The sequence below is a fragment of the Falco naumanni genome, chromosome 19 (assembly GCF_017639655.2).
Source record: "Falco naumanni isolate bFalNau1 chromosome 19, bFalNau1.pat, whole genome shotgun sequence".
Lineage (NCBI taxonomy): Eukaryota > Metazoa > Chordata > Aves > Falconiformes > Falconidae > Falco > Falco naumanni.
Window position 1 is genome coordinate 3873789 of NC_054072.1, and position 26602 is coordinate 3900390.

The 26602-nt window shown below is 69.2% G+C and overlaps 3 protein-coding genes across 6 annotated transcripts; all 3 read right to left on the bottom strand.

The window, feature by feature from the left end:
• Positions 1-1897: 1897 nt before the first annotated feature.
• C19H8orf58 (chromosome 19 C8orf58 homolog) lies at positions 1898-6189 on the bottom strand. Its single transcript, XM_040618143.1, is given in 7 exon segments — positions 1898-2125; positions 2204-2307; positions 2389-2476; positions 2580-2714; positions 3052-3411; positions 3414-3535; positions 6106-6189. Coding segments are annotated over 7 exon segments (942 nt in total). The 5' UTR covers positions 6155-6189; the 3' UTR covers positions 1898-2041.
• A 1200-nt stretch (positions 6190-7389) lies between these two features.
• On the bottom strand, positions 7390-15178 carry PDLIM2 (PDZ and LIM domain 2). Of its 2 annotated transcripts, XM_040618298.1 has the most exons (10): positions 15122-15178; positions 13589-13695; positions 12825-12976; positions 12418-12487; positions 12245-12336; positions 12102-12147; positions 10385-10539; positions 9940-10085; positions 9752-9857; positions 7390-8026 (listed from the first exon to the last, which is right to left on the bottom strand). In XM_040618298.1, exons 2-10 carry the CDS (start codon positions 13679-13681, stop codon positions 7831-7833), a joined length of 1056 nt encoding a protein of 351 aa, XP_040474232.1. In that variant the 5' UTR covers positions 13682-13695; positions 15122-15178; the 3' UTR covers positions 7390-7830. The 2 variants fall into 2 exon arrangements, with proteins under 2 accessions (XP_040474232.1, XP_040474233.1); XM_040618299.1 differs by lacking the exons at positions 13589-13695; positions 15122-15178 and adding an exon at positions 13543-13565.
• A 1483-nt stretch (positions 15179-16661) lies between these two features.
• SORBS3 (sorbin and SH3 domain containing 3) lies at positions 16662-26172 on the bottom strand. 3 transcript variants are annotated; one of them, XM_040618234.1, is made up of 19 exons: positions 26097-26172; positions 23282-23431; positions 23061-23166; positions 22740-22963; positions 22595-22658; positions 22387-22525; positions 22208-22301; positions 22079-22120; positions 21868-21954; positions 20608-20663; positions 19514-19638; positions 19354-19433; positions 19221-19267; positions 18959-19073; positions 18756-18881; positions 17575-18015; positions 17389-17468; positions 17194-17300; positions 16662-17107 (listed from the first exon to the last, which is right to left on the bottom strand). In XM_040618234.1, exons 2-19 carry the CDS (start codon positions 23387-23389, stop codon positions 17046-17048), a joined length of 2103 nt encoding a protein of 700 aa, XP_040474168.1. In that variant the 5' UTR covers positions 23390-23431; positions 26097-26172; the 3' UTR covers positions 16662-17045. The 3 variants fall into 3 exon arrangements, with proteins under 3 accessions (XP_040474168.1, XP_040474167.1, XP_040474169.1); XM_040618233.1 differs by lacking the exon at positions 26097-26172 and adding an exon at positions 25365-25572; XM_040618235.1 differs by lacking the exons at positions 22079-22120; positions 26097-26172 and adding an exon at positions 25365-25572.
• Positions 26173-26602: the final 430 nt, after the last annotated feature.

Sequence of the window (26602 nt, forward strand, 5' to 3'; positions counted from 1 at the left end):
CTACAATGTGGCGTGCTCTCAGCCTGGATTTCTGGAACGCTACCGAGGGAAGTGCATCAGCGCTCAGAGCTCCAAGAAGCGGAGGGGAGGGATGCCACCGCTCAGAGGTGCCCCAGCTGGTGGCACTTGCCTCCTGGTGCAGCTCAGCCTGTGCCACACGAGTGGCCTTGCACGCCAGGACCGTGGGGTCAGCGTCGGGGTGTCACAGGCTGTCCCGTGATGGGGACCATGCCCCACCGAGAAGCACAGCTTCATCCTTTTCCACCCCCAGGAGGGACCAGGCAGAGGCAGGCGGTCAGCCCGGTCGCAGCATCCCGGCTGTCCCCTTTCCTCCCTAAAGTCCCTTTTGCCTTTGGGGGCAAGAAACAGCCAGGTGTGGCAGATGCCATCCCACACCAGTCCAGCAGTAAGGGCAGATAACAGCATACTGCCAAACGGAAGGGCTTTCCCCCCAAATGGGGCGAATTAACCCTTGCTGGGAATGCCAAGACCAGCACACACCTGGGTCCGCACCTCTGTTTCCTTTGGCGGGTGCTCGGGAGCCTTCCCTCGCGCCAGGTGACCTGGGGGCGTTGAGAGCAGACCTCCCTCCTCCTCACCTCGGCCCCAAAAGCAGAATCGGCATCATCCAGAGCAGCCTCAGCATCCTCTTCGGGGCCAGCCACCAGGAAGCAGTTGAGGTGCCACCGGTGAAGGGGACAGCATCCAGCCAGCCCAGGCAGAGGTGGGAGAAGCTGCGGGGCAGCCAGATGCTGCTGTACCATCTTCCTGGTGCTGTGCCGATGGGGCTGAAGGCAGGGAACTGCACCGAGAGCACTGGGGCTCACCCAAAAGCAGTCCCCACACATGTGGTGTGGGAGCACCGCGCTGGCTGCCCCCAGACTTGCAGAAACCAGGGGGATCCTGTCCGACCCTAAATATCCCCCTCCCCAAAAAAAAATAATCACTGTGTGGCCAGAGCACCTGCAAAAGGCACAGGTGGTACAGGGCAGCAGGGGAGGGGGCTGCCCAGATGCCCACATCATCTGGGGGACACATCCCAGTCATTGCCATCCACCCGAGTCACTCCTGCCCTTGGGTCCTCGCCCCCAGGTAGCTCAGGTGAGTGGCCAGGGGTGGTGGGCAGAGGTTCCATCCGCTGCTGGGGAGGGGGCAACACAGATCCTTCCCTGGGGTCACCGCCAGAGACCCCCTGCCACCCCTCCAGCCCCGCATTATGGATGAGCGCTCACGTCCCCCGGGAAGGAGCAGTGGGATGCAGGAGGGTGGAGCAGCCGGGCTCCAAGGATGCTGACAGGGATGGCCCAGGCTGGGGAGGGAAAAATCCAACAAGTCACGGTAGGAAATGACCAGGAAAAAGGGGGGACAGAGGGGATAATGGGGTACCTGGTGGGAGGGCACCTGGCAGCTTTCACCAGCATCTTCCCACCTGCGGTACATGGGCCTTCGCCGCACAGACCCGACGGCACGATGAGGGGCTCCACCAGCACCAAAGCACCACAGCACAGCATCCCCCGGCCTGGCCCCCTCCTCACCAGAGCTGGAAGACCACCCCCGAGCCCCTTCCCCCCCCCCAAACACCCTCACCAGCTGCTGCCCACCCCAAGGAGTACCCCGCTGCTCCTTCCCCACCTGCCATGCAACTGGGAGCATCCCCCGGCTCCGGTGGGGATCCCCAGTGCCCCCTCCCCAACCACCCGCGGCGGCAGCTCTGTGGGGGAGCAGCGGGGTCTGGACAAGCCTTATCACCCCCCACCCCACTCCTTGAAGCAGCAGGATCCCCCTGGAGCCCATCCCACCCACCCCCCGAGGGCCAACATCACCGTGCAACGGCACATTACCTCGCACAGAGCCACCTCTTTGGCAGTGAGAAGGTTTTATTTGAGGGGGGGGGAAATTAAAAATAAAGAAGAGTGGGGGGGTGCTGGGCCGGGGACCGGCCCCGGGTGGGCGTGACGTCATACAGTGGGGTGTGATGCAGTAGGTGTGATGCAGCTCCTCCATCCAGGGGCGGCCGGAGCAGGACCCCCCCCCGCCAGCCCTACCTGCATCGGCCGCCCCGCAGCGAGCGGCGGGTCAGGCGGGTGAGCAGCACCTTCACCCGGCCCCAGTGCGAGCGGCCGTCCTGCTGGGGAGACAGTCAGTGAGGGGGGGGGGTCCGTGGGTGGCCCCTCACCTCACCCCACCGCCCCCCAGCCCATACCTTGTCGGGTGCCGGGGCGCACGCCCTGCTCTCGGGGGGGTCCAGCAGGCTGGGGGAGCTGGCAGAGTGCCCCCACGTCCTCCGGCACAGCCCGGCGTCGGGTGCTGTGTGGGGAGGGGGACACAAAGGCAGTGTGGGGGTCTGGCTGGGCACAGCCCCCTCCCCCCACCTCCCACCCCACTCACCTGGCGCTTGGCTGTCCGAGCAGGAGCGCGGCCGGAACCCCTCACCCCTCCACACAGCCGCATCCCGCCCTGGCAGCTCCTGGGTGGGCTGTGGGTGAGGAGAGGCACGGTTTGAGCTGGGACCCCCACCACCACCCTCCCCGTGCCTTCCACCACCACCACCACCACCACCACATCCTCCCGGCCCTCACCGTGGTGTCAGGGCGGGTGTGCCGGCCATCGGTCGCCTGCTGCCGGAGGAGCCGGTTGTCCTGCTGCAGCCGGGCCAGGCGCTCCAGCATCTGGCAGACGTGCTCCAGGTACCGCAGCCCCTGCCCCGGCACGGCCTGCGGGCAAACGGCTGTTTGAAGGCTACCAGCCAACCGAGCCCCCCCAGCCGCTCGGGGCAAACGGCTGTTTGAAGGCTACCAGCCAACCGAGCCCCCCCAGCCGCTCGGGGCAAACGGCTGTTTGAAGGCTACCAGCCAACCGAGCCCCCCCAGCCGCTCGGGGCAAACGGCTGTTTGAAGGCTACCAGCCAACCGAGCCCCCCCAGCCGCTCGGGGCAAACGGCTGTTTGAAGGCTACCAGCCAACCGAGCCCCCCCAGCCGCTCGGGGCAAACGGCTGTTTGAAGGCTACCAGCCAACCGAGCCCCCCCAGCCGCTCGCTCCCCGCCACGCACCGCTCCCTCAGGGTCTTCCATGGTGGGTTTCTCTGGCTCCCGCGCCGGTTCTACCCCTAGGTCCATCCCACGCCGGCCGAGCTGGCGTGGGCAGCGGCCGGGTGCCCGCTGCCTCCTGCTGCGCTGCACCGCCTGCACCAGCTTCTTGCTGGCCGAGCGGCTGCGGGGGGGGCGGGGGGGCTCGGTGCCCCGCTCCTCTCCAAGGGGGGTCTTCTCCCGGGGGAAGCCATCAAGGGAGAAGCTGCTCTCAGAGCCCAGGGGAGTGGAGGGCGAGTGGTCATTGCTGGCCATCTCCACGCCGGAGTCCTCCGACTCCAGGAGACGCCCGCCCGCCGGGGGTCTGCCGGGGGACTGGGGGGGGCGGCACGGGGGGGTCCCCAGGCGCTCATCCCCGCCGGGGGCTGCCGGGGGCTCTCCTGCAGCCGGCGGTACACGCTGGCGGAGGTGCGCACCACGCAGCTCTCCGCTGTCTCCCAGGGACCATCTGTGGGGCAAAGGAGAGCCGGGGGGGTGTCGGGTGGGGGTCCCCAGGCAAAGGCAGGACGGGGTGCTCACCACCCCTGCATGCCCGGGACCACCACCCCTCCCAGCCTCTCCAGCCCCCCCAAAAGGCCGCCCTCCCTGCTGCCATACGGGGTTACAGCGCCCCTTGCCCAGGACCCCTCTCCGGAGGGTCCCCGCAGCAGGGGATGCTCGTACGACAGCAGCGTGTGTCACTGCACCCCAGAAGCAGCACCCCCCCCAGCCCCCCCCCCCCCCCCCCCCCAGGTGGTCCAGGGGGAGCAACCACAACCCTCACCCCAACCTGGGGCTCACTAGCGCTGCCCTCCCCTCCCCACACTCCGGCTGGGTGCCAGCCCACCCAGGGCACGGCAGCGTGTCACCCGTCCTCCCCCCGCCATGGGATGGCTGCAGGATGGGACCACCAGCTCCTCACGCTCATCCCTGCAGCCAGGGGAGCGTCACCACCAGGATGGGACCACCATCACCCTGCAGCTCCCGGTGGGATCGCAGCCCATGGGCGGGGGTCTTGGCCCTCCTTGTGCAGACCACTCGCCCCCGTTTCCCAGCCAGGGCTCAGCGAGGCGCGAAGCTTCGGCACCTCCGGGACACCCAGCTCAGGGTGCAGAGCTGCCCACCCGCCCCCGGCGAGCCCCTACTTGGGGGTCCCCCCTGCCACATGCACTCACAGCAGCTGAACCTCCTTTTCCAGACGGCTCGGGAGCCACCCCACATCGCCGAAAGCTGGAGCCGACTGCCGGGCGCGCGTCCCAGCGCTCCCTTTTATAGCCACCCCAGCCGGCGACGGGCCCCGTATCCAGAGGCACCTCATTACCGGACTGGTTCCCAACTGGTTCCTTTCAGGATTTGGGATCGGCGATACTGGCTGGACCGGTGGTTAAGGGCTCCCTTCCCGCCCCAACTGGGAAGGCGAGAGGGTTATTTGGGTGCCAGCAGGCAACCAGGTGCTGGATGAATCCCACCGCTTTCGGGAAAGCCCGCTCAGGGGTGGGATTCACCAGCCAAGGGTCCCCGGTGGTCCCACATTCCTACCCCTGCGCATCCGCACATCCTGGAGCCGCTCGCCGCGCATCCCTCGTGGGCTGGTGACACCGGTGCCCACGCGGCACAGCGGCCAGCACCAGGAGGTCGCGGCCAGCTGGCGGACAATCCAGCCGTTCAGCGGCCACATGAATGCCAGCAATGCCGTGGGGCAGCCCCTCCGCCCCAGCACGGCCGGCTGCCGCAGCCCGCAGCCCACGCGCCCCATGGCCACCGGAGCCCACGTGCCCCACGGCCACTGGCTGCACTGGGTGGCCCCACGTGCCGTGCTGAGGGGCTGCTTGCCCCCGGGCCACCACGCTTGCCTCGTCACCGCAGGGATTTCACCAAGGCTCAGAGCCCCACTGGGTGACAAAGGGCAGGGCAGGGGGGTCTCCGTCACCGTGAGAACTCAAACCGCCTCCGTGGGAGTCCCCCCCTGAGCCTGCAGCTCCAGCTCAGGCCCCCAGCACCCCCCACACCCCCCAGCTTTGCTGCTGGAGGGGGCTCCCAGCACAGCCTGGGCAGGGAGCGGGGGGCACATAGCACTGGGGAATGGGTTCCTGGGACCCCCGCACAGCACACGGGTCCCAGGGGGCTCAGCCCTGCTGCAGGCTCAGCCCCACCAGCCCAAACACTAGAAGGCAAAACCCAGTTTGAATTCCCAGCACAGCCAGCACCCTGGGCCCCTCCCAGCAAGAGGGGCAAAAACTATGGGCACCAGGGACCCCCAGAGTCCCCCTCCAGCACAGACAGCATGAAGTGGAGGATACCAGGAACTCCCAGGGCTCCCCTCCAGCACATACAGCATGAATTCGGGGGTGCCAGGGTCCCCCTGCAGCACAGACACCACCAACAGGGGTAGCAGGGTCCCCCTGCAGCACAGACAACACAAACTGGGGGGTGCCAGGGACCCCCAGGGTCCCCCTCCAGCACAGACACCACAAACTGGGGGGTGCGAGGGCTCCCCCTCCAGCACATACAGCATAAATTCGGGGGTGCCAGGGACCCCCCTCCAGCACAGACACCACCAACAGGGGTAGCAGGGTCCCCCTGCAGCACAGACAACACAAACTGGGGGGTGCGAGGGCTCCCCCTCCAGCACAAACGCCACAAACTGGGGTACCAGGGACCCCCAGGGTCCCCCCTCCAGCACAGACGCCACAAACTGGGGTACCAGGGACCCCCAGGGTCCCCCTCCAGCACAGACAACACAAATAGGGGGGTGCCAGGGCTCCCCCTCCAGCACAGACGCCACAAACTGGGGTACCAGGGACCCCCAGGGCTCCCCCTCCAGCACAGACGCCACAAACTGGGGTACCAGGGACCCCCAGGGCTCCCCCTCCAGCACAGACGCCACAAATCAGGGAATCCCTGAGGATCTCCTCTAGCACGAGCATCACAGGCTGGGGGCACCAGAGGACCCCAAATCCAGCCCAGACCCCAGGGACAACCCCCCCCACCAACTACATGGTGGGGGGTCCCCCATAGCCCCAGGGACCACCGACTCACCGCGGCCGCAGAGCGGCTCCACGCTGAAGACTCCCCGGCGGCGCAGCATCCCCGGGCAGGACGCCCCGGGGGCGGGCAGGGCTGCACCGGGGGGGGGGGGGGGGCTGAACGGGGGGTGGCTGACCCGGGGAGGGGGGCAGGGCTGCACCAGGGGCAGGGCAACGGCAGCGGCCCCGCTGCTCCTCCGCCGCTTTATAGGGCAGCTCCGAGGGGCGGCTCAGCCCCGGGGCGGGGCGGGGGGGGGGGGGCCGCCCCCTACCCAGGCAACACCTTTGCCCCCAAGCCCAGCCCGGGGCTGTGTTAGCCCAGGGTGGTGGCTCCCGCCCCCCATTCTCGAGGGAGAAGCATTTATTCTTCTTTTTTTTTTTTTTTTTTTTTTTTTTTTCTTTCCCTGCGGGCACGCTGCCAGGCTGGACCACCTCCATCCCTCCTGCCCTGGGGATGCTTCAGTCGAGCCACCGTGTGCCGACAGCGCGGAGGGACTGCAGGCCGGGGGCTCTCGGCCTGCCTGACCCCTACCTGATAGGGGCTGGGGGCTGAGGGACCCCCTGGTGGGTGCCTGGGCCGGGGGCTGAGCCCTCCCGGGGGATTCGGTGCCTGGATGGCGAGAACTCAGGGCACACGGGGGGCTGCGGCGCACCCCGAGCACCCATGGGGCAGCAGAGCAGGGATGCCACCGTGCCCAGTGCGGACAGCGAGGGGAGCAGGGATGCTGGCTGTCCCTGCTGCCGGGGGGACGTGGGAAGGGGCTGGTTCTCCCCCAGACTCAGTGAGGAGTTGCCGGTAACTGCAAAGCCCAGATAACCGCAAAGCCCTTCTCCTGCAGGCAGGCACGCAGGGTGGGGAGCGGTGATAAGAGCCCACCTGGGCCTCCACAGGACAAAGGCCCTGGCCAACAACCTGCAATAAATCCCTGACACCTCCCAGGGACACCCGGAGCAGGGAGGGGACATTCCAGCCCCACGGGGAACCTCGGGAGCAGCTGGCACCCATCCCTGTGCATCACCAGGGCACCGGACCCCTGCGTGGGGTCCTTTGCACCCTGCCCTTTTGCACCTTTTGCAGCCCCCTTGCACCCTGCCAAGCCCTGGAGCCTCCCCCCGGGCTGGGGGGGTTGCTTCCAGCTCCCCACTGCTGCTAGGGGTGCATGCAGGAGGGCTGGGGGGTCCTGCACCCTGGGGCTGGGGGGGAAGCCCACTTGTCCCCAGCCCCCAGGGAGGGCATGGGCTGCCTGCCCTCCCCCAGCCCCGCACAGACCAGACATGGGAGCGGAGCAAATATATATTATATTTATATAGAGATCTGGTTTAATATCTCAGAGAAGCTCTTTGCAGTCAGTGTACAAAGCGGTGCCAGCCCCCTCTCCGGTACCTAAGTGCGATGGCGTCCCTGTGCCCCCCCCCCCACCGTGTCCCCGCTGTGTCCCCAGGCATGTGCAGCCGCTGCAGCGCAGGCTGAGAACCAACCCAGCTCATCACACACACTGACACAGCAAGGGCAAAGGTGGGCGGCTGCAGTGCGTGTGTCCCCCCCCCCCATCCATCCACAGCCTGGTGATGCCCACAGCCCCAGCCCAACGCCTCCCCTCCCACAGACCCCCACGCTACCAAAGCAGCGGGGCTGGGGGGGCATTCTGGGGAGGGGGACGGGGTGCATGCTGCCCCCCTGGGACATGGGGGGATGCGGGCGGCGAGGTCCCCATTGCAATGTGCCAGTGCCTGGGGTTCAGGAGTGGGGGGATACAGGGGGGGTGGCGGCCCCCCCCAGAGTGCCCTGGTAGCGCAGGCGGGCGTGCTTCTCGCAGTACAGCTCATCGCCCACCCAGAAGTGACCCCGCATCTTCAAGTTGAGACCACAGTCGGCACAGGCGTAGCAGGATGGGTGCCGGTAGCGGCCGTCCTGGATCCGCACTGCCTGCGTCCTGGGCGAGACAGGGAGGGGGGGCATCAGCGGGGCACCCCGTGTCCCCCCCTGAGATCCACAGGGAGGGGGGCATCAGCAGGGCACCCCGTGTCCCATCCAGGATCCACAGGGAGGGGGGCATCAGCGGGGCACCCTGTGTCCCCCCCAGGATCCACAGGGAGGGGGGCATCAGTGGGGCACCCCGTGTCCCCCCCAGGATCCACAGGGAGGGGGGCATCAGCGGGGCACCCCGTGTCCCCCCCAGGATCCACAGGGAGGGGGGCATCAGCGGGGCACCCCGTGTCCCCCCCAGGATCCACAGGGAGGGGGGCATCAGCGGGGCACCCCGTGTCCCCCCCAGGATCCACAGGGAGGGGGGCATCAGCGGGGCACCCCGTGGCCCCCCCAGGATCCACAGGGAGGGGGGCATCAGCGGGGCACCCCGTGTCCCCCCCAGGATCCACAGGGAGGGGGGGCATCAGCGGGGCACCCCGTGTCCCCCCCCGAGATCCACAGGGAGGGGGGCATCAGCGGGACACCCCATGTCCCCCCCAGGATCCACAGGGATGGGGGCATCAGCGGGGCACCCTGTGTCCCATCCAGGATCCACAGGGTGGGGGGCATCAGCGGGGCACCCCGTGTCCCCCCCCGAGATCCACAGGGAGGGGGGCATCAGCGGGGCACCCCGTGTCCCTCCCAGGATCCACAGGGAGGGGGGCATCAGCGGGGCACCCCGTGTCCCCCCCCGAGATCCACAGGGAGGGGGGCATCAGCGGGGCACCCCGTGTCCCCCCCAGGATCCACAGGGTGGGGGGCATCAGCGGGGCACCCCGTGTCCCCCCCAGGATCCACAGGGAGGGGGGCATCAGCGGAGCACCCTGTGTCCCCCCCAGGATCCACAGGGAGGGGGGCATCAGCGGGGCACCCCGTGTCCCCCCCAGGATCCACAGGGAGGGGGGCATCAGCGGGGCACCCTGTGTCCCATCCAGGATCCACAGGGTGGGGGGCATCAGCGGGGCACCCCGTGTCCCCCCCAGGATCCACAGGGAGGGGGGTATCAGCGGGGCACCCCGTGTCCCCCCCAGGATCCACAGGGAGGGGGGCATCAGCGGAGCACCCTGTGTCCCCCCCAGGATCCACAGGGAGGGGGGCATCAGCGGGGCACCCCGTGTCCCCCCCAGGATCCACAGGGTGGGGGGCATCAGCGGGGCACCCCGTGTCCCATCCAGGATCCACAGGGTGGGGGGCATCAGCGGGGCACCCCGTGTCCCCCCCAGGATCCACAGGGAGGGGGGTATCAACGGGGCACCCCGTGTCCCCCCCAGGATCCACAGGGAGGGGGGCATCAGCGGGGCACCCCGTGTCCCCCCCAGGATCCACAGGGAGGGGGGCATCAGCGGGGCACCCCATGTTCCCCCCAGGATCCACAGGGAGGGGGGCATCAGCGGGGCACCCCGTGTCCCCCCCAGGATCCACAGGGAGGGGGGCATCAGCGGGGCACCCCGTGTCCCCCCCAGGATCCACAGGGAGGGGGGCATCAGCGGGGCACCCTGTGTCCCCCCCAGGATCCACAGGGAGGGGGGGCATCAGCGGGGCACCCCGTGTCCCCCCCAGGATCCACAGGGAGGGGAGCATCAGCGGGGCATCCTGTGTCCCCCCAGGACCAGGCCCGTTTACTCCCTGCTGGGCGTGATGGCAGGGACCGATCCTGCCCAGCCCCCCCCCAGCCCCCAGCCCCACTCACGCGATGGTGCTGCCGCACTTCTCGCAGACGTGCAGCTTCTGGACACCGGCCACGGGCTTGCGGGTGCTGGGTGAGAGCCGGCTGGGAAAAGGGGCCGTAAGTCCAGCTGCGGGGAGACGAGGCCATCAGGATCCCGCCACCCCCCTGGCCAGACCCGCCCCCCCCATCTCCCCCAGTACCCCCCTCACCTCCGCCCTCGTCCTCCAGGGCCTCCTGCAGCATGAGGAAGGTGCTGGACTGCCGTGGGGCCGCCCGCAGCTCCCGGTTCTCCTGCAGCATCTTGTAGACCTCGGAATCCTCCTCCAAGCGCCGCATGGCCGGCTCCAAACCCAGGCTGGGGGACAGCACCCCGGGGTGGGGGGATGCAAGGGAGGGGGGTGGGGGGGGATCCCAGCCCCCAGACGCTTGGGTTCGTGGGGCTGCACCCCACCACCTGCTCTCTCCACCCTGGGGAGCTGCCCCAGCCTGCCCGGCCCTCCCACGCCTCGCGGGTGGGTTAACCCTTTGCACGGCAAAACAGCACCCAGCGTGCACCCTTGGGTGCGGGGCTGCCACACCAGGATGGGTGCACGGGGCTGGGGGCTTCCCTGCTTCTGTGTCCCCCCCACCCCGAGCCCTGAGCCCGCTCCATACCTGTTGCAGGGGCTGGGAGAGGGCCCAGAGCGGTGCTGCTCCCTGCATGTCTCCCAGGGGGTCGGGGGGACCCCAAGCCCCGGTGAGGGTGGGCAGGGGGGTACAGGCAGGACCGACCCCGGGGGGCTGTTCTGGCGGCTCAGGCTTCCTTGCTCCTGGCAAGGGGAGAGAGATGCTGGAGGGGTGCGGGGGGCTGGGGCTGGGTGGGGGGATGCCACAGCAGCCCCCCAGCATGTCCCGAGGCCGGGGGGCAAGCATGGCGGCTCGAAGGGAAGGGTGCCTGCAGACCCCCCCGCTCCTCCCCGGCACCCTGGGGACACCCGGACCTGGCGGGGGGGCTTTTTTCAAGAGGGGTGGGCCCCCCCCCTTGCTCCCAGGAGGGATGCAGGGATGCTCCACGGCTCGGCACGGGGCCGCTGCTTCTCCTCCCAAGCTGGGACCAGCGGGACCCCGCGGAGGGGCAGGGGCAGCACCCCCACTGCTCCCCACCCCAGTAACCCTGCGCCTGCGCCCGTCCCCTCTCCAGCATCTGCTCCTGCTTAGCAGCCCTGGCGAGGCAGGAAGGGCGAAACCCGGCTAAGTGGAAGCCGATGTTCCCGGGAGCAGCAGCCACGCAGATGCAAACCGGGGACGGGGACGAGGACCCCCCTGCCCAGACCCCGCGGAGAGGGAGCAAGTACGGCAGCGGGGTCCTGCGGGGCCACGAGCAGGCGAGGGACGAGCTAAAATTAGGCACGGGTGGAGCCAGGCGCCTTGGCCTTGGCCTTGGCCCCGCCGGCACCCAGCGCCAGCCCGCCTGGGGTGGGATGGAAAGCGCCGGTCAAGGGCAGCCCACCCCCCCGCCGCCCCCTGGGGCAGGGGGCTTTGGACACGGCATCCCGCACAGCCCCAGCCCCGCGGCGGGGGTCTTCGGAGCAGGGAGGGACCCCCCCTGGGGCTGGCACCGAAGCAAAGAATTGGGCTGGGGAGGAAGGAGGGAGCGGGCGGCCGGAGGAGCCAAGGGGTGGCCGGGGCCGCGGCCAAAGGCAGCTGGGAAGGGCCTTGCTCCCACCGCGCTTCCCAATTTGGGCTTGAAAAACACGAAAAAAGAAAAAAGAAAGCGGGGAGGGAGGAGAGGAGGGAGACATCAACCCCGGAGCCAGCGGCTGCCCTGCGGGGGGGGCAGCAGCCGCCCAAAACCGCGGCGGGGAGGGATGGGGTGGCCATAGGCATCCCAGGACCCCTCCGGGTGGGGGGGGAGACATCCCCCCTCCCAAGCATCCCGGTCCCGCTCCTCAGGCATCTCAGCGCGGCGGGTGCTGCTGGGGGTGCACCGAGCCGTGGGTCCCAGCCCTGCCAACACCCCAGTGCCGCGGGCTCGCGGGCGCAGGGCCTTGCCTCCCCAAACTGGTTTGGCCTCCCCAGGCTGGCGCCGTTGCCAAAAGGCGCCGGGTAGGAGCGAGCAAAACCATCCCCGGCCAGGTGTGCCGGTGCCCGCGGGGTGCAGGGGTGCCTGCCAGCGCGGCGGGGGGGTCCCGGCGGCACCGGCACTGACGCGGTCCCCCAGGCAGAGTGGGGCTGGGTGATGATGTGGCAATGGGGCTGCAAAGGGTGACGGTTTGGGTTGCAAAGGGTGACTCTGGGGGGTGCAAAGGTGACAGTTTGGGTTGCAGAGGGTGACGGTGCACCCCTCAGCATCTCTGCCTGACCCCACACAGCCCCCCAGCTCCCTGCTCACCTGGCAGAGGCTGGGACAGGCGAACTCCTCCTCCAGGGGCTGTGAGCTGGAGGGAGAGGATGGAGCCCATCAGCAGAGTCCCTGGCCATGCCCAGACCCCTGCCCACCCCCTCAGCCCCACACGCAGCTGGGTCCGGCCTTACCTGCTGCGTCTGAGCGGGCGGCTGAGGGATGCTGGGCTGGAGTAGGAGGCTCTCAGGGTGCCCTGGCTCTCCTCCTGCATCCGCAGCCCATCCTGGGGAGGGAGGGAGATGCCAGCGGCTGAAACCAGCCCCGGGTGGGGGTCCAGGGTGTGCGGGGGCTGCCCGGGGCTCACCTGAAAGCGTGCGGCCAGCCTCTCCGGTGAGGTGTCCCCGTTCGTGTGGCTGGGAGGTGGCATCGGGGACCTGGGAACCGAGGGAGGTTGGGGGTCCTGCGTCAGCCCCAGGAACACGCAGCCCCCGTGCACCCAGGCGTGACCGTTCCCTGCAGCCCCCCGGGGAGGTGGCAAGAGGCAGCAGCTCCAGGCCCCCAACTGGGACCAGTCAGCCAGGTAACGGCTGCCAGGGCTGCCTGGCCTCGTTACCGCCTGACTCTCTAATTACAGAGCCAAGACATGCTCCTGGGGGGATGGCACAACCCCAAGAGTTGCTGGAAGGGAAAAACAACCGGCACAGGCCTGGCTGGGGACCCCAGCCCGCATGGGGACAGTGGGGCTGCCACCCCGGCCGTCACAGCACCCACCTCTCCACCTGCAGCTGGAGCTGCCCAGGGCTCTGCTTGATCTTATTCTGCGCCTCCACGTTGAGCATCTCGGCTGCGCCCTCCCCGTTGATGCTGACGATGATGTCCCCCAGCCGGAGGCCACCCGCAGCCGCCTTCCCGTGCTCCGTCACCTCCACAGAGAAGGGGACATGGGGACAGCCCCGGTGTTATTTGGGAGGTACTGGAGCAGTGAGCCCCCTCCCCTGCCACCCCTCCACCCCGTGCACACCGGAGGGAAGCGGCGCAGCATCCCCTCATGCAGCCCTCGTGCATCACCATGGCCAAGGTCCCGGCACACGGTTGGGCGCAGCCAGCTCCATGCCAGTCCCCAGATCCCACCCCACGGGATGCTCCCACCCACCGGGGTCCTCACGGCCCTGCCAAAACAATGCCAGACCCTCTGTTGGGGCGTTCACCAGCAAGGGGGGGACCATGGCCACGGTAACAACAGTCGGAAACCCGGCCCAGCCCTGCCCAGCCCAGGGGCAGCGTGAGCCCCCGCGCAGGCACCGTCGCCTGCCGTGGGGCCGTTCCCACGGAGCAGGATCCCTCAAGGACAGCAAACAGGATCGGCTCCCTGAAGCAGGCGACGGCGCCCGCCCGGCGTCCCGCAGCCCTCCCTGGGGCCGGGGGCACGTGGGGGGCTCTTACCTTGGAGAGGGCGATGGGCTTCCCAAAGTGCGTGGGGGGCTCTTACCTTGGAGACCGTGATGGGCTTCCCAAAGTGCGTGGGGGGCTCTTACCTTGGAGACGGTGATGGGCTTCCCAAAGTCTCTTCCCCCGGTGATGCGGAAGCCCCAAGGGGCCGGGCCGGCCAAGGTCACCGTCACCGGCATGGCAGCGGGTGGCTCTGGGCGGGCAGGCAGCCGTGGTGTCAGCAAACCTCAGGGGGACGAGGGGACGAGGCGGAGGAGAGCCCCCTCCTTCCTCCACCCACCGGCGGCCTCCCCCTGTCCCCACTGCACCCCACCAGCCCCCAGCCCCGCACCCCGAGGGTCCCCAGCGCGGGACTGATGGAGACTGGCAGCGCCTTCCTTCCGGGGAGGGGACCCGCGTCCTCGCGCGTCGCAGGGTGCTGGCAGCCACCGCCGCTTCCTCTTGCTGCCCCTGGTGCCCCCGGCGAAGGCTGGTGGCTTCCTCCCCTGCTGCCCCCCCCCCCCCAGGGATGAGGTGGTCCCGGCTGCGGCGGGATGGGGCAGACGAGGTCACCCCGCTGCCCCCCGGCCTTGTGCAAGGCAGGAAAGCGGCTCAGCCCTGGCAGCGAGGCCGGCACCGCGGCGCGGCGTGGCAAGGCCAAGCCAGTGGGGTTTGGAGAGGCCGCGGCTGTGGGGGCAGCCAGTGGCCGGCGAGGGACGGATCCTGCTGCTCACCGCGGCGGGGGTCCGGGCACGCGGCACGGCTGCAAGAGCCCCCACCCCAAGCCCCTTGTCCTGCGGCAAAGCCATGCGGGTGAAGGATGCTGAGGGTCCCCGGGGTGGCACGGGGTCCCCGTGACACCCCGGTGAGCGCGGCAGCCCTTGGCTTCGATGGGATCTATAGGAAGGGGCAGCCCCCTCCCCTAAATGTCACGTCTGGCATCCCTGCCCCCTGCCCAGCTGCTCTGCACCACTCCAGCCCCATCCAGTCCCGCCGCGGCCGGGCCAGATGCTGCCGGCTCAGCCCCGGGGTGGCTGCAGGAGCTCAGCACCCTGCCCGCAACCGCCGGGGAAGGCATTTTAAAAATCCCAAGCGCACAAAGAGGGGCTTGAGAGGCTGCCTGGAAGAATTTCCTGGGCTGGGCTTCACCGCACCCGGCGCAAACCCCAAACCCCCTCCCCACCGCCAGCCCGCTCAGCATCCCTGGGCAGCGAGCTCTGCCATGCTGGGGACCCCGACAGCCGGCTGAACACGACCCCCAGAGCCCCCCCAACAGCCCTCCCCCTCCTGCAGTCCCTGCCCCCCGCCTTGCTCCCTGCACCCCACCTCGGTCCCTGCTCCGCCTGGCACGCAGCGATGCTGTTGTGGCAGTGGCGGCTGGCGGTGCCGCCTGGCACCCCACGAGGCGTGACGGCGGGTGACAGGCGATGCCAGGGGACACGGGGCCGTGGGGGGCCATGGGGACACACTCGCGGGACACGCTGCCCGCTCCCTCCCGTTCCCCTGCCCGGTGGAGCAGCACCGGGACCCCCGGGGTTGCATCCCCGAGAGATGCCCCCCCCGCACCGGCGACATCCCGGGTCAGCCCCCCCCGCCCCGGCCTGCTCCGTGCCCCCCGCAGCCCCCCCGGGCGCACTCACCGGCGGGCGGCCGAGCCGGGCGGCCCCGTGGGGCGGCGGAGCCGAGCGTGGCCCCGGCCCCGGCGCCTCCCCCTCGGAAGGGGCCGGCGGAGCCCGACGGGGCCGGGCCGGGCCGGGCGGCAGCTCCGCAGCGCCGTCTGCGGGCACGGCCGCCCCGACGGGGCGCACGGAGCGGGGCAGGCTCGGCACGGCACGGCCCGGGGCGGCGGGAGGGCCGGGAAACGGGGCCGGGCCGGGGGGGGTGGGCACCACGGCACCACGTAGCCCCCCCGGGACATCACACCCCGCACAGTATCACTGCCCCGCACAGTATCAGACCCCGCAGAGCATCACGGCCCCGCACAGCATCGCTGCCCCGTACAGCATCACACCCCGCACAGCATCACTGCCCCGCACAGCATCAGACCCCGCAAAGCATCACCGCCCTGCAAAGCATCACTGCCCAGCACAGTATCACTGCCCCACACAGCATCACACCCTGCAAAGCATCACTGCCCCGCACAGCATCACTGCCCCACACAGCATCACTGCCCCACACAGCATCACACCCTGCAAAGCATCACTGCCCAGCACAGTATCACTGCCCCACACAGCATCACACCCCGCACAGCATCACTGCCCCACACAGCATCACTGCCCCGCACCGTATCACTGCCCCACACAGCATCACTGCCCCGCACAGCATCACTGCCCCACACAGCATCACTGCCCCACACAGTATCACAGCCCCACACAGCATCACTGCCCCACACAGCATCACCGCCCTGCACAGTATCACTGCCCCACACAGCATCACTGCCCCACACAGCATCACTGCCCCGCACAGCATCACTGCCCCACACAGCATCACTGCCCCACACAGCATCACTGCCCCGCACAGCATCACTGCCCCACACAGCATCACTGCCCCACACAGCATCACACCCCGCACAGCATCACACCCCGCACAGCACGGCTGTGTGCGCAGCTTTGGCCCCACGCGCCCTGGTAGCCCTGTGCAGTCCTGCATGCCCCCTTGCAACCTCCCATGGGCACTGCTGTGGCCCCACATGTCCCATTACAGCCTCACCTGCAGCACTGCAAACCCCTACATGCCCCGCTGCAGCCCCACATGCCCCCTTGCACCCCTTGCAGCCCCCCACAGGCACCGCTGCAGCCCCACACCCCACTTTGCACCCCCCACCCCCCCATTGGCACTGTTGCAGCCCCACATGCTCCCTTGCAGCCCCATGTGTCCCGTTGCAACCTCACATGCACCACTGCAAATCCCCACATGTCCCCATGCAGCCCCCTGGCACCATTGCTGCCCCACATGTCCCCATGCAGCCCCCCACCCCTGCAGCCCCCTGCAGCGCTGTAAGCCTGCACAGCACTGCAGCCCCACAGTGTCACCACCACGCAGCATCCCAACACCAGCAGGGCCACCCCAGCCCCACTGTGCTGCCCCACGCCATGTCCTGTGCCCCCCACCCCATATCTCCCCATGGGCACCGTCCCACCAGCTGCCCCCCACCCCGGCACTACCAGGCTGGGCTTTGGCTCGGGCTGAGCTGAACTTTAATGATGGACAAGAAGCAAACGTGGGTCCTGCACCAGCATCTTGGGACACAGCACCGGCCAGGACCCCCCCAGCACCACCTGGAGACCATGGCAGAGGGGTGGCCACCAGCGTGGTGGGTGACAAGGCACCGGGCAGCCGTGAGGAGGGGTCGGGTTAAGGCACTGGGGTGGGGGAGACCCCCACGCAGGGGGGATTGGTCCCTGTTAGAGGCAGCCCCATAGGGGCGGGAGGGAGCTGGAGGCACTTTGTCCCCATAGGGGGACATGGAGGGGACACGGCAGGGATGCAGGGTGGCCGAGGTGGGACAGGGGGGAGCCCCCCGCCCCACACCTCCCTCCGGGCTCCTCTTCTCAGCGCCGTGGGTCACACTGGTGCCACGTAATTGCCAGGGAAAGTGCCAAATTTTTGCGTCCTCCTGGACACACCTGGGGGGATAAAGGCAAGGAGAGGTGGTGAGGGGCCATGGTGGCAACCTGTCCCCATCCTTGTCCCCAGCCTGGTGGCCACGTACCTACGAACCAGCCATCGTCGCACTGCTGCATGACATCCACCCGGTCCCCCTCCAGCAGCTCCAGCTCGTCAGCGTTTTGGGGCCGGTACTGGTAGAGCGCCCGGTACCTGCAGGACACAGCGTGGGCAGAGCCCATGTCACCACGGGTCCCGCGTGGGGACACCGTGCCACGGTGCCGCTCCTGGCCATACTTACGGGGTCCACTGGATTTCAGAGCCGTTGTAGGACGGGGCGGGCTCAGGGCGGATGCTGGTGGGTGCCCTCGGGGCTGCGCACTGCAGGGGGGAGAGGATGGGTGCAGCGTTATGGGGCAGCACCCACATCCCCAGAGGTGCTGGGACACGGTGCTGAGGCTGGGGGCTGTTGGGGGGGGTCACTCACCTGCTCGGGGGACCAGGCTGAGCGCCAGGGCTCCTGGGGATGGGTGGCCACAGGGTGCAGGGGACCGGTGGGGGCCGGTGAGGGGCTCAGGGTGCCGGTGCGGGGCAGCTTTGGGGAGGGGGGGAAGGCAAAGCCAAGGTAGCGGGGTGAGGACGGGCACCCACCAGCCTCACCGGGACCCCGTTCTGCTGCCCGGGGGGAGCTGGTGGAAAGTGGGGGGCCCCGGGGACCGGGCGAGCGCTGCAGGGATGGGGAGCCAGCCGGGGGCCGGGGGCTGGGGGAGGCAGACGAGGGTGGGAAGTCCTCGGTGGTGGCTTTCACCCGTGGCTCCTTCAGCACCTGCACGTAGGTGGCGGGGAAGATGCCCTGACGGCTGGTGCCGGAGATACGCCCCTCGTACCAGTTCTCATCCACCCGCCGCACCAGGCAGATCCGCTCGGCCTGCCGATGGGATGAGAGGATGTGTTAGCACGGCACGGCACGGCATGGCACGGCATGGCACAGCACGGCATGGCATGGCACGGCATGGCACGGCATGGCATGGCACGGCATGGCATGGCACGGCACGGCATGGCACAGCACGGCATGGCATGGCACGGCATGGCATGGCACGGCATGGCACGGCACGGCACGGCACGGCATGGCATGGCACAGCACGGCATGGCATGGCATGGCACGGCACGGCATGGCACAGCACGGCATGGCATGGCACAGCACAGCACGGCATGGCACGGCACGGCACGGCACGGCACGGCACGGCACGGCATGGCACGGCATGGCATGGCATAGCATGGCACGGCACGGCACGGCATGGCATGGCATAGCATGGCACGGCACAGCACGGCATGGCATGGCACAGCACGGCATGGCATAGCATGGCACAGCACGGCATGGCACGGCACGGCACGTCATGGCACGGCATGGCATGGCATGGCATGGCATGGCACGGCACGGCATGGCACGGCACAGCACAGCACAGCATGGCACGGCACGGCATGGCATAGCACGGCACGGCATGGCATAGCATGGCACGGCATGGCACGGCACGGCATGGCACGGCACGGCACGGCACGGCACAGCATGGCATGGCATGGCACGGCATGGCACAGCATGGCACGGCACGGCATGGCACGGCATGGCACGGCATGGCATGGCACGGCATGGCACGGCACGGTGGTTACCTTGCGGAATGAGAGCTCGACGGGCAGCTCCCCTCGGAAGTTGTAGAGCGCCAGGGCCTCGCCATACTCCAACACCTGGATGGTGGGTGCCTTGATGGGCTTGGGCACCTCCGTGGGGGGCAGGATCTGGTGGGGGGATATGGGTGAGGGTCAGCACCAGGCTCTCCGAGCCCGGCTGCCCCTTCTCCATCCCTCAGGCTCACCTCCACGTAGTTGGAGGGGAAGATGCCCACGCGGCCGTGGTGCTCGCCCTCCAGCCAGTTCCTGTCCACCTCCTTATGGATGTACACGATGTCCCCCTTCTGCAGCGTCAGCTCCCTGCAAGCACTGGTGCTCAGGGACACTGCTCGCACCGGTCCTGGGGGGCACCGACCCCCCCCCAGCCTGGCTGCCATGGCCACCCCACATCCCAGGGCTCCTGGGACCGGTGGCATGGCAGGGACCCCCAGAAGTGCCGTCACTTACTTGGGTGACTCAGCCTGGAAGTTGAACTTGAGGCGAGCGGCTTTCATCTGGGGAGGGAGAGGAGGGTCACAGGGGGGCTCCCCCAGCCCGGCCATCCCCCAGCCCGTACGGGATGGCACCGTCCCAGCCTCACCTTCTTCTCCTCCCTCCTGACAGCTTCGGGGGGGTCCCCCATGTCGGACAGGCTGGGGAGGGTCCCTGACCTCAGGGTGTCTGCAAAGAGGGGGGTGTCACCGGCCGGCGGGTGCACGGGGTGCCCCATGGCACGGCACGGCTCGGGTGTGGGGGCTCACCTCTGCCGGGGGCGGCACGGCTCCGGTCACTGGCCAGCCCCAGGCCACCCCGCTCCATGCCGGGGCTGGCGGGCAGGCAGTGGGTGCCGGGGGGGCTCTGCAGCCGGCGGGGTGACAGGGGGCTCCTGCGGGGTGACGGTGGCTCAGGGCAGGGCTGAGCCCCACATCCAGCCCCGCTGCCATGCACCCTCCATGCTCCCGACCCCGCTGCCCTTGGGGGGCAGGACCCCGGGGTCCCCCAGGAGCAGGATGTGGGGGTCCCCCAGGAGCAGGATGTGGGGGTCCCCCGCTGTGCCTCTCTAGCGTCTCGTCTCAGAGGCAGCCAGGCAAGACGGGTCCAAAGTTTGCCAGCGGCACGTCCCGGCTGCTGCGGAGCAGGAAGCGAGGAGCAGGCGAGCACCGAGGAGGGCCGCCTGGCTAATGGATAACTCCGCTCCTGGGGGCACTTAAAGAGCCCAAATTCCGCCCCCCCAGCCCGGAGAGGGGGGCAGGCAGGGGGGCAGCCAGCCCTCCATCCCCCATGTGCACCCCTGGGGGGTTACGGTAGGTCCTACAAGAAGCGGAGCCCTTGTTTGTTTGGTTTCCACCCGCCGCCGGGGCAGGACACGGGGCCGTGGGGATGTCCTGGGGTGCCCACCCCATCCTGGGGTCACCCGCCGGCACAGGTATCCCCTCCCTGTGCCGGTGACAGCGGCGACATAGGGACACAGCGCTGAGAATCCAAGTGCCGTCACCTCCCCTGGGACTGAGCCAAACCCTGGGACACGGTGTCCCGGCACGGGCTGGACGGGGGAAAGGGTCAGTCCCAGTTTGTCCCCGTCCCACCCACTGGGCAGCCAGCCCGGCGCCAGGGTCCCCCACCCGTGGCAGGACGTGGAGGGGGCCAGCAGTGCCGCGGGGGCCTCCGTGGGGGTCCGTGGGGGATGCGTGGGGACCCCCACCCCGCCGTGGGAGCCGGGACGCTGGAGGGACGATCCCTCCCACCATCCCCCTGCCGTGGGGCTCCGTCTCGCCGCTGTCCCTCGCCTCGAGTGGGGTGCGGGGGCGGTGGGATTTGGGGGGCTGGGGTGCAGGGAGCAGCCGGCTCTACTCACCGAGCCGCCGGGGAGGCCGGAGCAGGGGAGCGAGCGGTGGGAGCAGCCGCCGAGCTCTGCCGGAGAGGAGCGGGAGGGGGTGGGAGAGAAAAATTAATCATCCAAGAGGCTGAGCCTCGGCGGGAAGCGAGGGAGTCCAGCTCCCGGCTGTGCAGGCCAATAACCGCTGGATGGACGGCGAGGCCAGACAGGGTCCTAGCGTCCCACGGCCGCGGTCACGGTCATGGCCACGCCACAGCCACGGCCACACGCCACCGGCCAGCTGGGCACGCATCCAGCCCTGCGTGCATACAGATGTGCAGCATCCAGCCAGCCGTGCACATATCCAGCCGTGCATGCATCCAGATGTGCAGCATCCAGCCAGCCGTGTGCACATCCAGCCCTGCATGCATCCAGATGTGCAGCATCCAGCCAGCCGTGTGCACATCCAGCCCTGCATGCATCCAGCCCTGCATGCATCCAGATGTGCAGCATCCAGCCAGCCGTGCACACATCCAGCCGTGCATGCACCCAGATGTGAAGCATCCAGTCAGCCGTGTGCACATCCAGCCATGCATGCATCCTGCCCTGCGTGCATTCAGATGTGCAGCATCCAGCCAGCCGTGCACATATCCAGCCGTGGATGTACCCAGATGTGCAGCATCCAGCCAGCCCTGCACTCATCCAGCCATGCATGCATCCAGATGTGCAGCATCCAGCCAGCCGTGCACACATCCAGTTGTGCATCCAGATGTGCAGCATCCAGCCAGCCGTGTGCACATCCAGCCATGCATGCATCCAGCCCTGCGTGCATCCAGCCCTGCGTGCATCCAGTTGTGCAGCATCCAGCCAGCCGTGCACATATCCAGCCGTGGATGCACTCAGATGTGCAGCATCCAGCCGGCTGTGCACTCATCCAGCCGTGCATGCATCCAGATGTGCAGCATCCAGCCAGCCGTGCACACATCCAGCCCTGCATGAATCCAGCCCTGCGCGCAACCAGCCCTGCGTGCATCCAGATGTGCACGCATCCAGCTATGCATGCATCCAGCCACCAATGCACACATCCAGCCGTGCACGCATCCAGCCCTGCATGCATCCTGCCCCGCGCACGTTCAAGCCGTGCCCAAAGGCCACGCACGCAGCTGGACGTGTGCACAGCTGGATGTGTGCACAGCCAGATGCACACACCGTCAGCCCTGTAGGTCCCTTCAGGGTCCCCCAGCCCAGGGAGGCATGAGGGGTGCAGGCTGGTGGGGGCGGGCAGGGGACGCGGGGTACCTGGCGGGGGTGCCGGCGTGTCTCCATGGCCTTCATGTCCTTGTCCAGCTCCTCGCTGAGCTGCTCCAGCTCCCGCTCCAGCAGCACCTGCACGGGCAGGACGCGGCTGTGGCAGCAAGGCTGGCACTGCCCACCCCCCCCATCCCAGCGGCGCGGGCACAGGGACCCCCGCTGCCACCCCCTTGCCCCCCACCTGCCGCGGGCAGCTTACCTCGATGGACTGAGCCCGCGCCGGTGGCACCGCTGCCGGGGGCTGGGAAGGGCAAGGGGCTGGTTAGGGGCGCACACACCGCGGTGCCCCCCCAGCCCCCTCCGTGCCGGGGCTGCTGGGGGTGCCTACCTGCCACGGCTGCTCCAGCACTGAGGATTTCCCCGGTTCGTAGTCAAAAATGCTGCCGGGCTCTGCGATGGCACCGGTGTCACCCCAGCTGGTCCTGTGGGGAGCAGGAGGAGCTCAGCCCCCTGCAGCCCCCCACCCCACGGGCACCCCACTGGGCACCACTGAAGCGCTGCACTCACCAGTCCACCCCGTTGGGCATGCTGGGGGGCTCAACTGGTGACGGCCCTTTCCTCCGCAGCTCTGGGAGGGATGGAGGCACCGTGGTGGGGGAGGGACCGAGCCTACCTGTGGGGCAGCGATGGGTGTCCCAGTCCAGCTCTGTGGGGATGGAGGAGGAGGTGAGCGGGTGCTGTGCCACGCGCGCCGTGTCGTGGCAGCGGGACTCACCTGGCAGCTTGCGGTGGATCTGCCGGAACATGCTGCGGTACCAGTCGCGGGGTCGGTCAACGCTCTGCAGGGACACGGTGGGGTGGTGAGGGGGTGACACGGTGGGGAGGGGGGGGGGACACCCAGCCCCGTGCCCTCGACTCACAGAGCGCGAGGCGATGGGCATCCCTGTCTCATCCACCGGCCCGATGCCGTCGTACTTCACCCAGCGCCTCTCCCGCCGCTTGCTGTCCTTGGTCCAGGTGGCCGACCAGCCTGGTGGCCGGGCAGGGACAGGGGCAGCCCCAGGGCCGGGCGTGGGGCTGGTGGGCACGGAGGCGCTGGGTGCCTTCGCCTCCTTGGCCGGCCAGGTCTGGTACCAGTCGCTCGCTGGGGGTGAGGCGGGCGAGGGTGAGCCCTTGCCCTCTGCCCAGCGCCGTGGGGATGCCCCCCGGGGATGCCCCCCAGGGATGCTCGGGGCAGGTACCTGAGCTCCTGGGGGCTGGCCGCCCACGCTCGGCCGTGCCACGGGTCTCCGGGTCGTGGAAGTCGAAATTCAGTGTGTTGGAGCCGCGGTGGCGGATGACGGGCACCTGCGGCACAAGGAGGGGGCTGGCGCGGGGACGATGTGGCGGCGGCCAAGGGATGGAGGTGGAGCAGCTCCCCAGACCCCCCCGGCACACGGCAGCAGCCCCCGGCCCCACTCACCCGTGTTGCCGTCGGCTGTGGGGGCACCTGCAGTGGTGGGTGGAAGGGGGGCACGTCCTCCGTGCCCAGAGCCTGGCCAGCATCGGGGGGCAGGAGCTGGCCCGCCATGGCCGTGGGTTGCCCGGACGGTGCTCAGGGGCTGCCCGTGCCCTGCGGGGAAAGGGGCTGCGCTCACGGCGGGTCCCATCCCCATCTGCGGGATGCACCTTCATCTCACCGGGCTTCGCCAGAGAGCTGGGGGGCTCCGGGGCACCCCCATCCCCACCGCCAGGGACTGTCCCCTGTTACTTAGAGGCGCAGGGGACACTGTGGCAGGGTGACAGCCACTGTGGCACCGTCCCCAGCTGTAGGATCCTGGTGGGGCAGGGGGGCTATGGCTGTTCCTGGCCAGAAACAGCCCTGGCACGGCTTCTCCACGCAACCTCAACCCCGCCACGGCCTAATCCGGACCACCCGGCCCCTTTCCCCATTCCAGGTGGATCCAGCCCCCCTGGGTGGGACAGGGCGATGGCTGAGCCATCTGCCCATCGTCCCAGCATCCCGGCCCGGCATGGTGGGATGCAGCCGGTGCCCTCCTGCCCGGGCACATGGCAGCGCTGGGCAGTGGCACACCGGGAGAGCCGCCAGGGCCGAGCTCCCCGGGGCTGAGCAACACGAAGAGGCAGAAGTATTTCCCCACCCTGCAGCGCAAACAGGGAGGGAGAGGGAAGGAGGGAAGAGGGAATGTGCGGCCGAGCCCAGCACCACCCCGCCGGCAGCGTGATGAGCCATGACTCACCACTGCACCCCATGCCAGGGCTGCAGCTGGGGCCAGGGGGCAGCTGGGGGGCACGGGACCCCCATAACGGCCCCCGACACCGTTGCGGGGAGATGGGGGGGCTGCATCAGTGGGGGATGAGCAGCCCCGGGAACCTTTGGGGGACACCGGTGTCCGTGCTTATCCCCCAGCATCTCCAGCCCCGCCGGGCATTGCCCACGGGACTTGCGCGACTTGCTGCCAGAGCCCAGCACGGCGCAGACCCCTCCTCAAATTGGGCAAACAGTGCTGCTGGGGGGCTGCTAGCCCGGCATGGTGCTCTGCGTGCCACATGCATGGGGCAGATGGGGCTGGGGACCCCTCAGCTCCTTGGTCCTGACAGTGCCAGGCTGTAATTAATGGTTATCACCACCCTGAGGAAACTGAGGCCCTGGGAACAGCTTGCCCCAGGGCACAGAAAGGGGGGGTGCAGGCTCCCCCCCCCCCCCCAGGCACCCCAACCACAGCCGTTCCATTCCCAGCACACTGCCGTCCCGCAGCCCCCCGGGGCTCAGCCCCATCCTGCCCCCCCGGGAGCAGGTCCCCATCGGTCACCCCCTCCTCGCTGGCCCCCCCGAGCCAGCTCTTACCTCCTGGGTGCTGCCAGCCGGGGGGGGGGGGGGGGGAGCCCCTCGGCGAGCAGGACGGAGCTGTGGTAGCAGCAGGGAGGAGAAATGCACGGCGCAAACTTTGCCGGGGGAAGGAGAAGGGGGGGGGGCGGGGGGGGGGGGGCTCAGCGCATTATGGGCGGCCGGTGGCCAGAACCCCCCAAGAGCATCCCCCAGTTGGGTCAGCAGCCGCCACCCACCCGGCGGTGGGTCCCCACGTGCCCCAGCCCCCCTGGGGTGCGCTCGCCCCCCCAGTGCTCCCCGCTCTGGAGCGGGGCCGGCCCATTCAGAGTTTCCAGTGACATTTCCAGGGCTGGGATCCAGGGAGGGAAGCCAAGAGGCTGAACTCATCCCACGCCCCGCGCACGCGTTCCCGCACACCCGGCCCCCGCTTACGGAATGGGGCGAGCCCCACGCCAGCCCCCCCCGCCGGGATGGAGCCGGGGGCTTGGAGGGGGGTTTTGGGAGGGGATGGGAAGCACCCGGTGGAGATGAGGAGCGGGGGTCTGTGCTCCCGCAGCCCCCCGAGTCCCAGCGGGGGGGACACGGTGAAAGCGGAGTCCCCATCCCCGCTGCCACCCGCTTTCCCAGGGGTGACCCTCCGACCCCCAGAGATCTGGGCATTGGGGACCCCCATCCGACAGCGCCACGCCCCGCTCTGCGGGTGCCCGTAGCCCACCTTATCCCCTCCGGCAGCGCCCGCGTTCCAGCCTCCGCCAGCAGCTTCCTACTTGCTGCTCCCCAAAACTGCTGACAGCCCCGGAACCGGGCAGCCCCGGCCCTTCCTCTGTCCCACACGCTCCCACGTGAGCTCAGGCCTCTGTCCCCACGGGAGCTCACGTGGGAGGATGCTGACTTTGCCACCAGCCACCCCTTGGTCCCCATCGAGCCACACAGTCCCCTGCCAGAAGCCAGCCAGAATCCCTGCCTGGGATTGAAGGGGCCGGTGGCACCAAGCCCTGGCTGCCCGAATGCTGTGCCCAGGGGACAAAGGGGACAAGGGCAGGGGTGCTGCCCGCTGCCATGGCCCCCGAGGACGCGGCTCCCATCACTGGGAGCCGTGGGGATGCGGCCGCTCCTCCCGTCACTGGTGCAAGCCGGAGATACCGCAGGGAGGAAGCAACTTGGGGACCGGAGCTGGTTCCACCGGGGTGACAAGGGCAAAGAGGGCAGCGGGGGCACAGCCACGGGCACCCAAGGAAAGGGTTAAACCCTGCGAGGGGAGCCCAGACCCCATCCCTCCCCTCCAAGGGGGTCACAGTCCCCTCCAGCCCACCACACCCCCAGTGACAGCTCTGAAGGTCATGGCACCCACTGGCAAGGAACCCTGCGGGCTGGGAGCCCCAGCCACCCCACACCGCTGCAGCCCACCCTGGGGGGCCAGGTCCCCCCCGGCAGTGACCCCACTCACCGTCCCCTCGGTGGGTGAGCGGCCTCGGGCGCCGTCGCAGCCTCCCCCCGCCCAGCTCCCAGCACCAGCCTCCTCCGCTCAATGATAAATATTTAACGCGCAGCTCGGGCCGGGATTAACAAAGGGCGAGTGTTTCCTGTTTGCTCAGCGCGGCGATGCCAGCCGGGAGCGCGCAGCCGGGCCCAGCGATGCTCCCGGGATCAGCGGGCGCAGCCCCTCGCTCACGCCAAGGGTCCCGGAGCCTAGGGCTGGGCAGCGACGCTGGGTGCCAGGCTGGTGGCTCCCCACCGTTTGGGGGAACACTCAGGGAAAGGATGGGAGAGCTGGAGCATCCCTCCACCGTCACACCCTGAGCTGCTTTCCGCCGGCTGGGAGCGGAGATGGCCACCACGCCAGGCCTGCGGGGCAGCGGCGGGGGCAGGAGATGGCAAAGGTGTCGCACGTGGTGAGCTGAACTCGACGGCACAAGGTGCCACAAGGGAGAAGGTAGACATGGCAGCCACAGC

What these genes read in the sequence shown, in the direction of transcription:
- SORBS3 (XM_040618234.1), bottom strand. Translation starts at nt 23,389, where the DNA reads ATGGCGGGCCAGCTCCTGCCCCCCGATGCTGGCCAGGCTCTGGGCACG. An exon ending in CGCGGGCTCAGTCCATCGAG is followed by an intron (nt 21,955 to 22,078) that starts GTAAGCTGCCCG and finishes CTGCCCGTGCAG; the next exon opens with GTGCTGCTGGAGCGGGAGCT. An exon ending in CCGTGCCGCCCCCGGCAGAG is followed by an intron (nt 19,434 to 19,513) that starts GTGAGCCCCCAC and finishes CCCTCTTTGCAG; the next exon opens with ACACCCTGAGGTCAGGGACC.
- PDLIM2 (XM_040618298.1), bottom strand. Translation starts at nt 13,681, where the DNA reads ATGCCGGTGACGGTGACCTTGGCCGGCCCGGCCCCTTGGGGCTTCCGC. An exon ending in TCTCCCAGCCCCTGCAACAG is followed by an intron (nt 10,086 to 10,384) that starts GTATGGAGCGGG and finishes GCTGTCCCCCAG; the next exon opens with CCTGGGTTTGGAGCCGGCCA. An exon ending in CCTGGAGGACGAGGGCGGAG is followed by an intron (nt 9,858 to 9,939) that starts GTGAGGGGGGTA and finishes GTCTCCCCGCAG; the next exon opens with CTGGACTTACGGCCCCTTTT.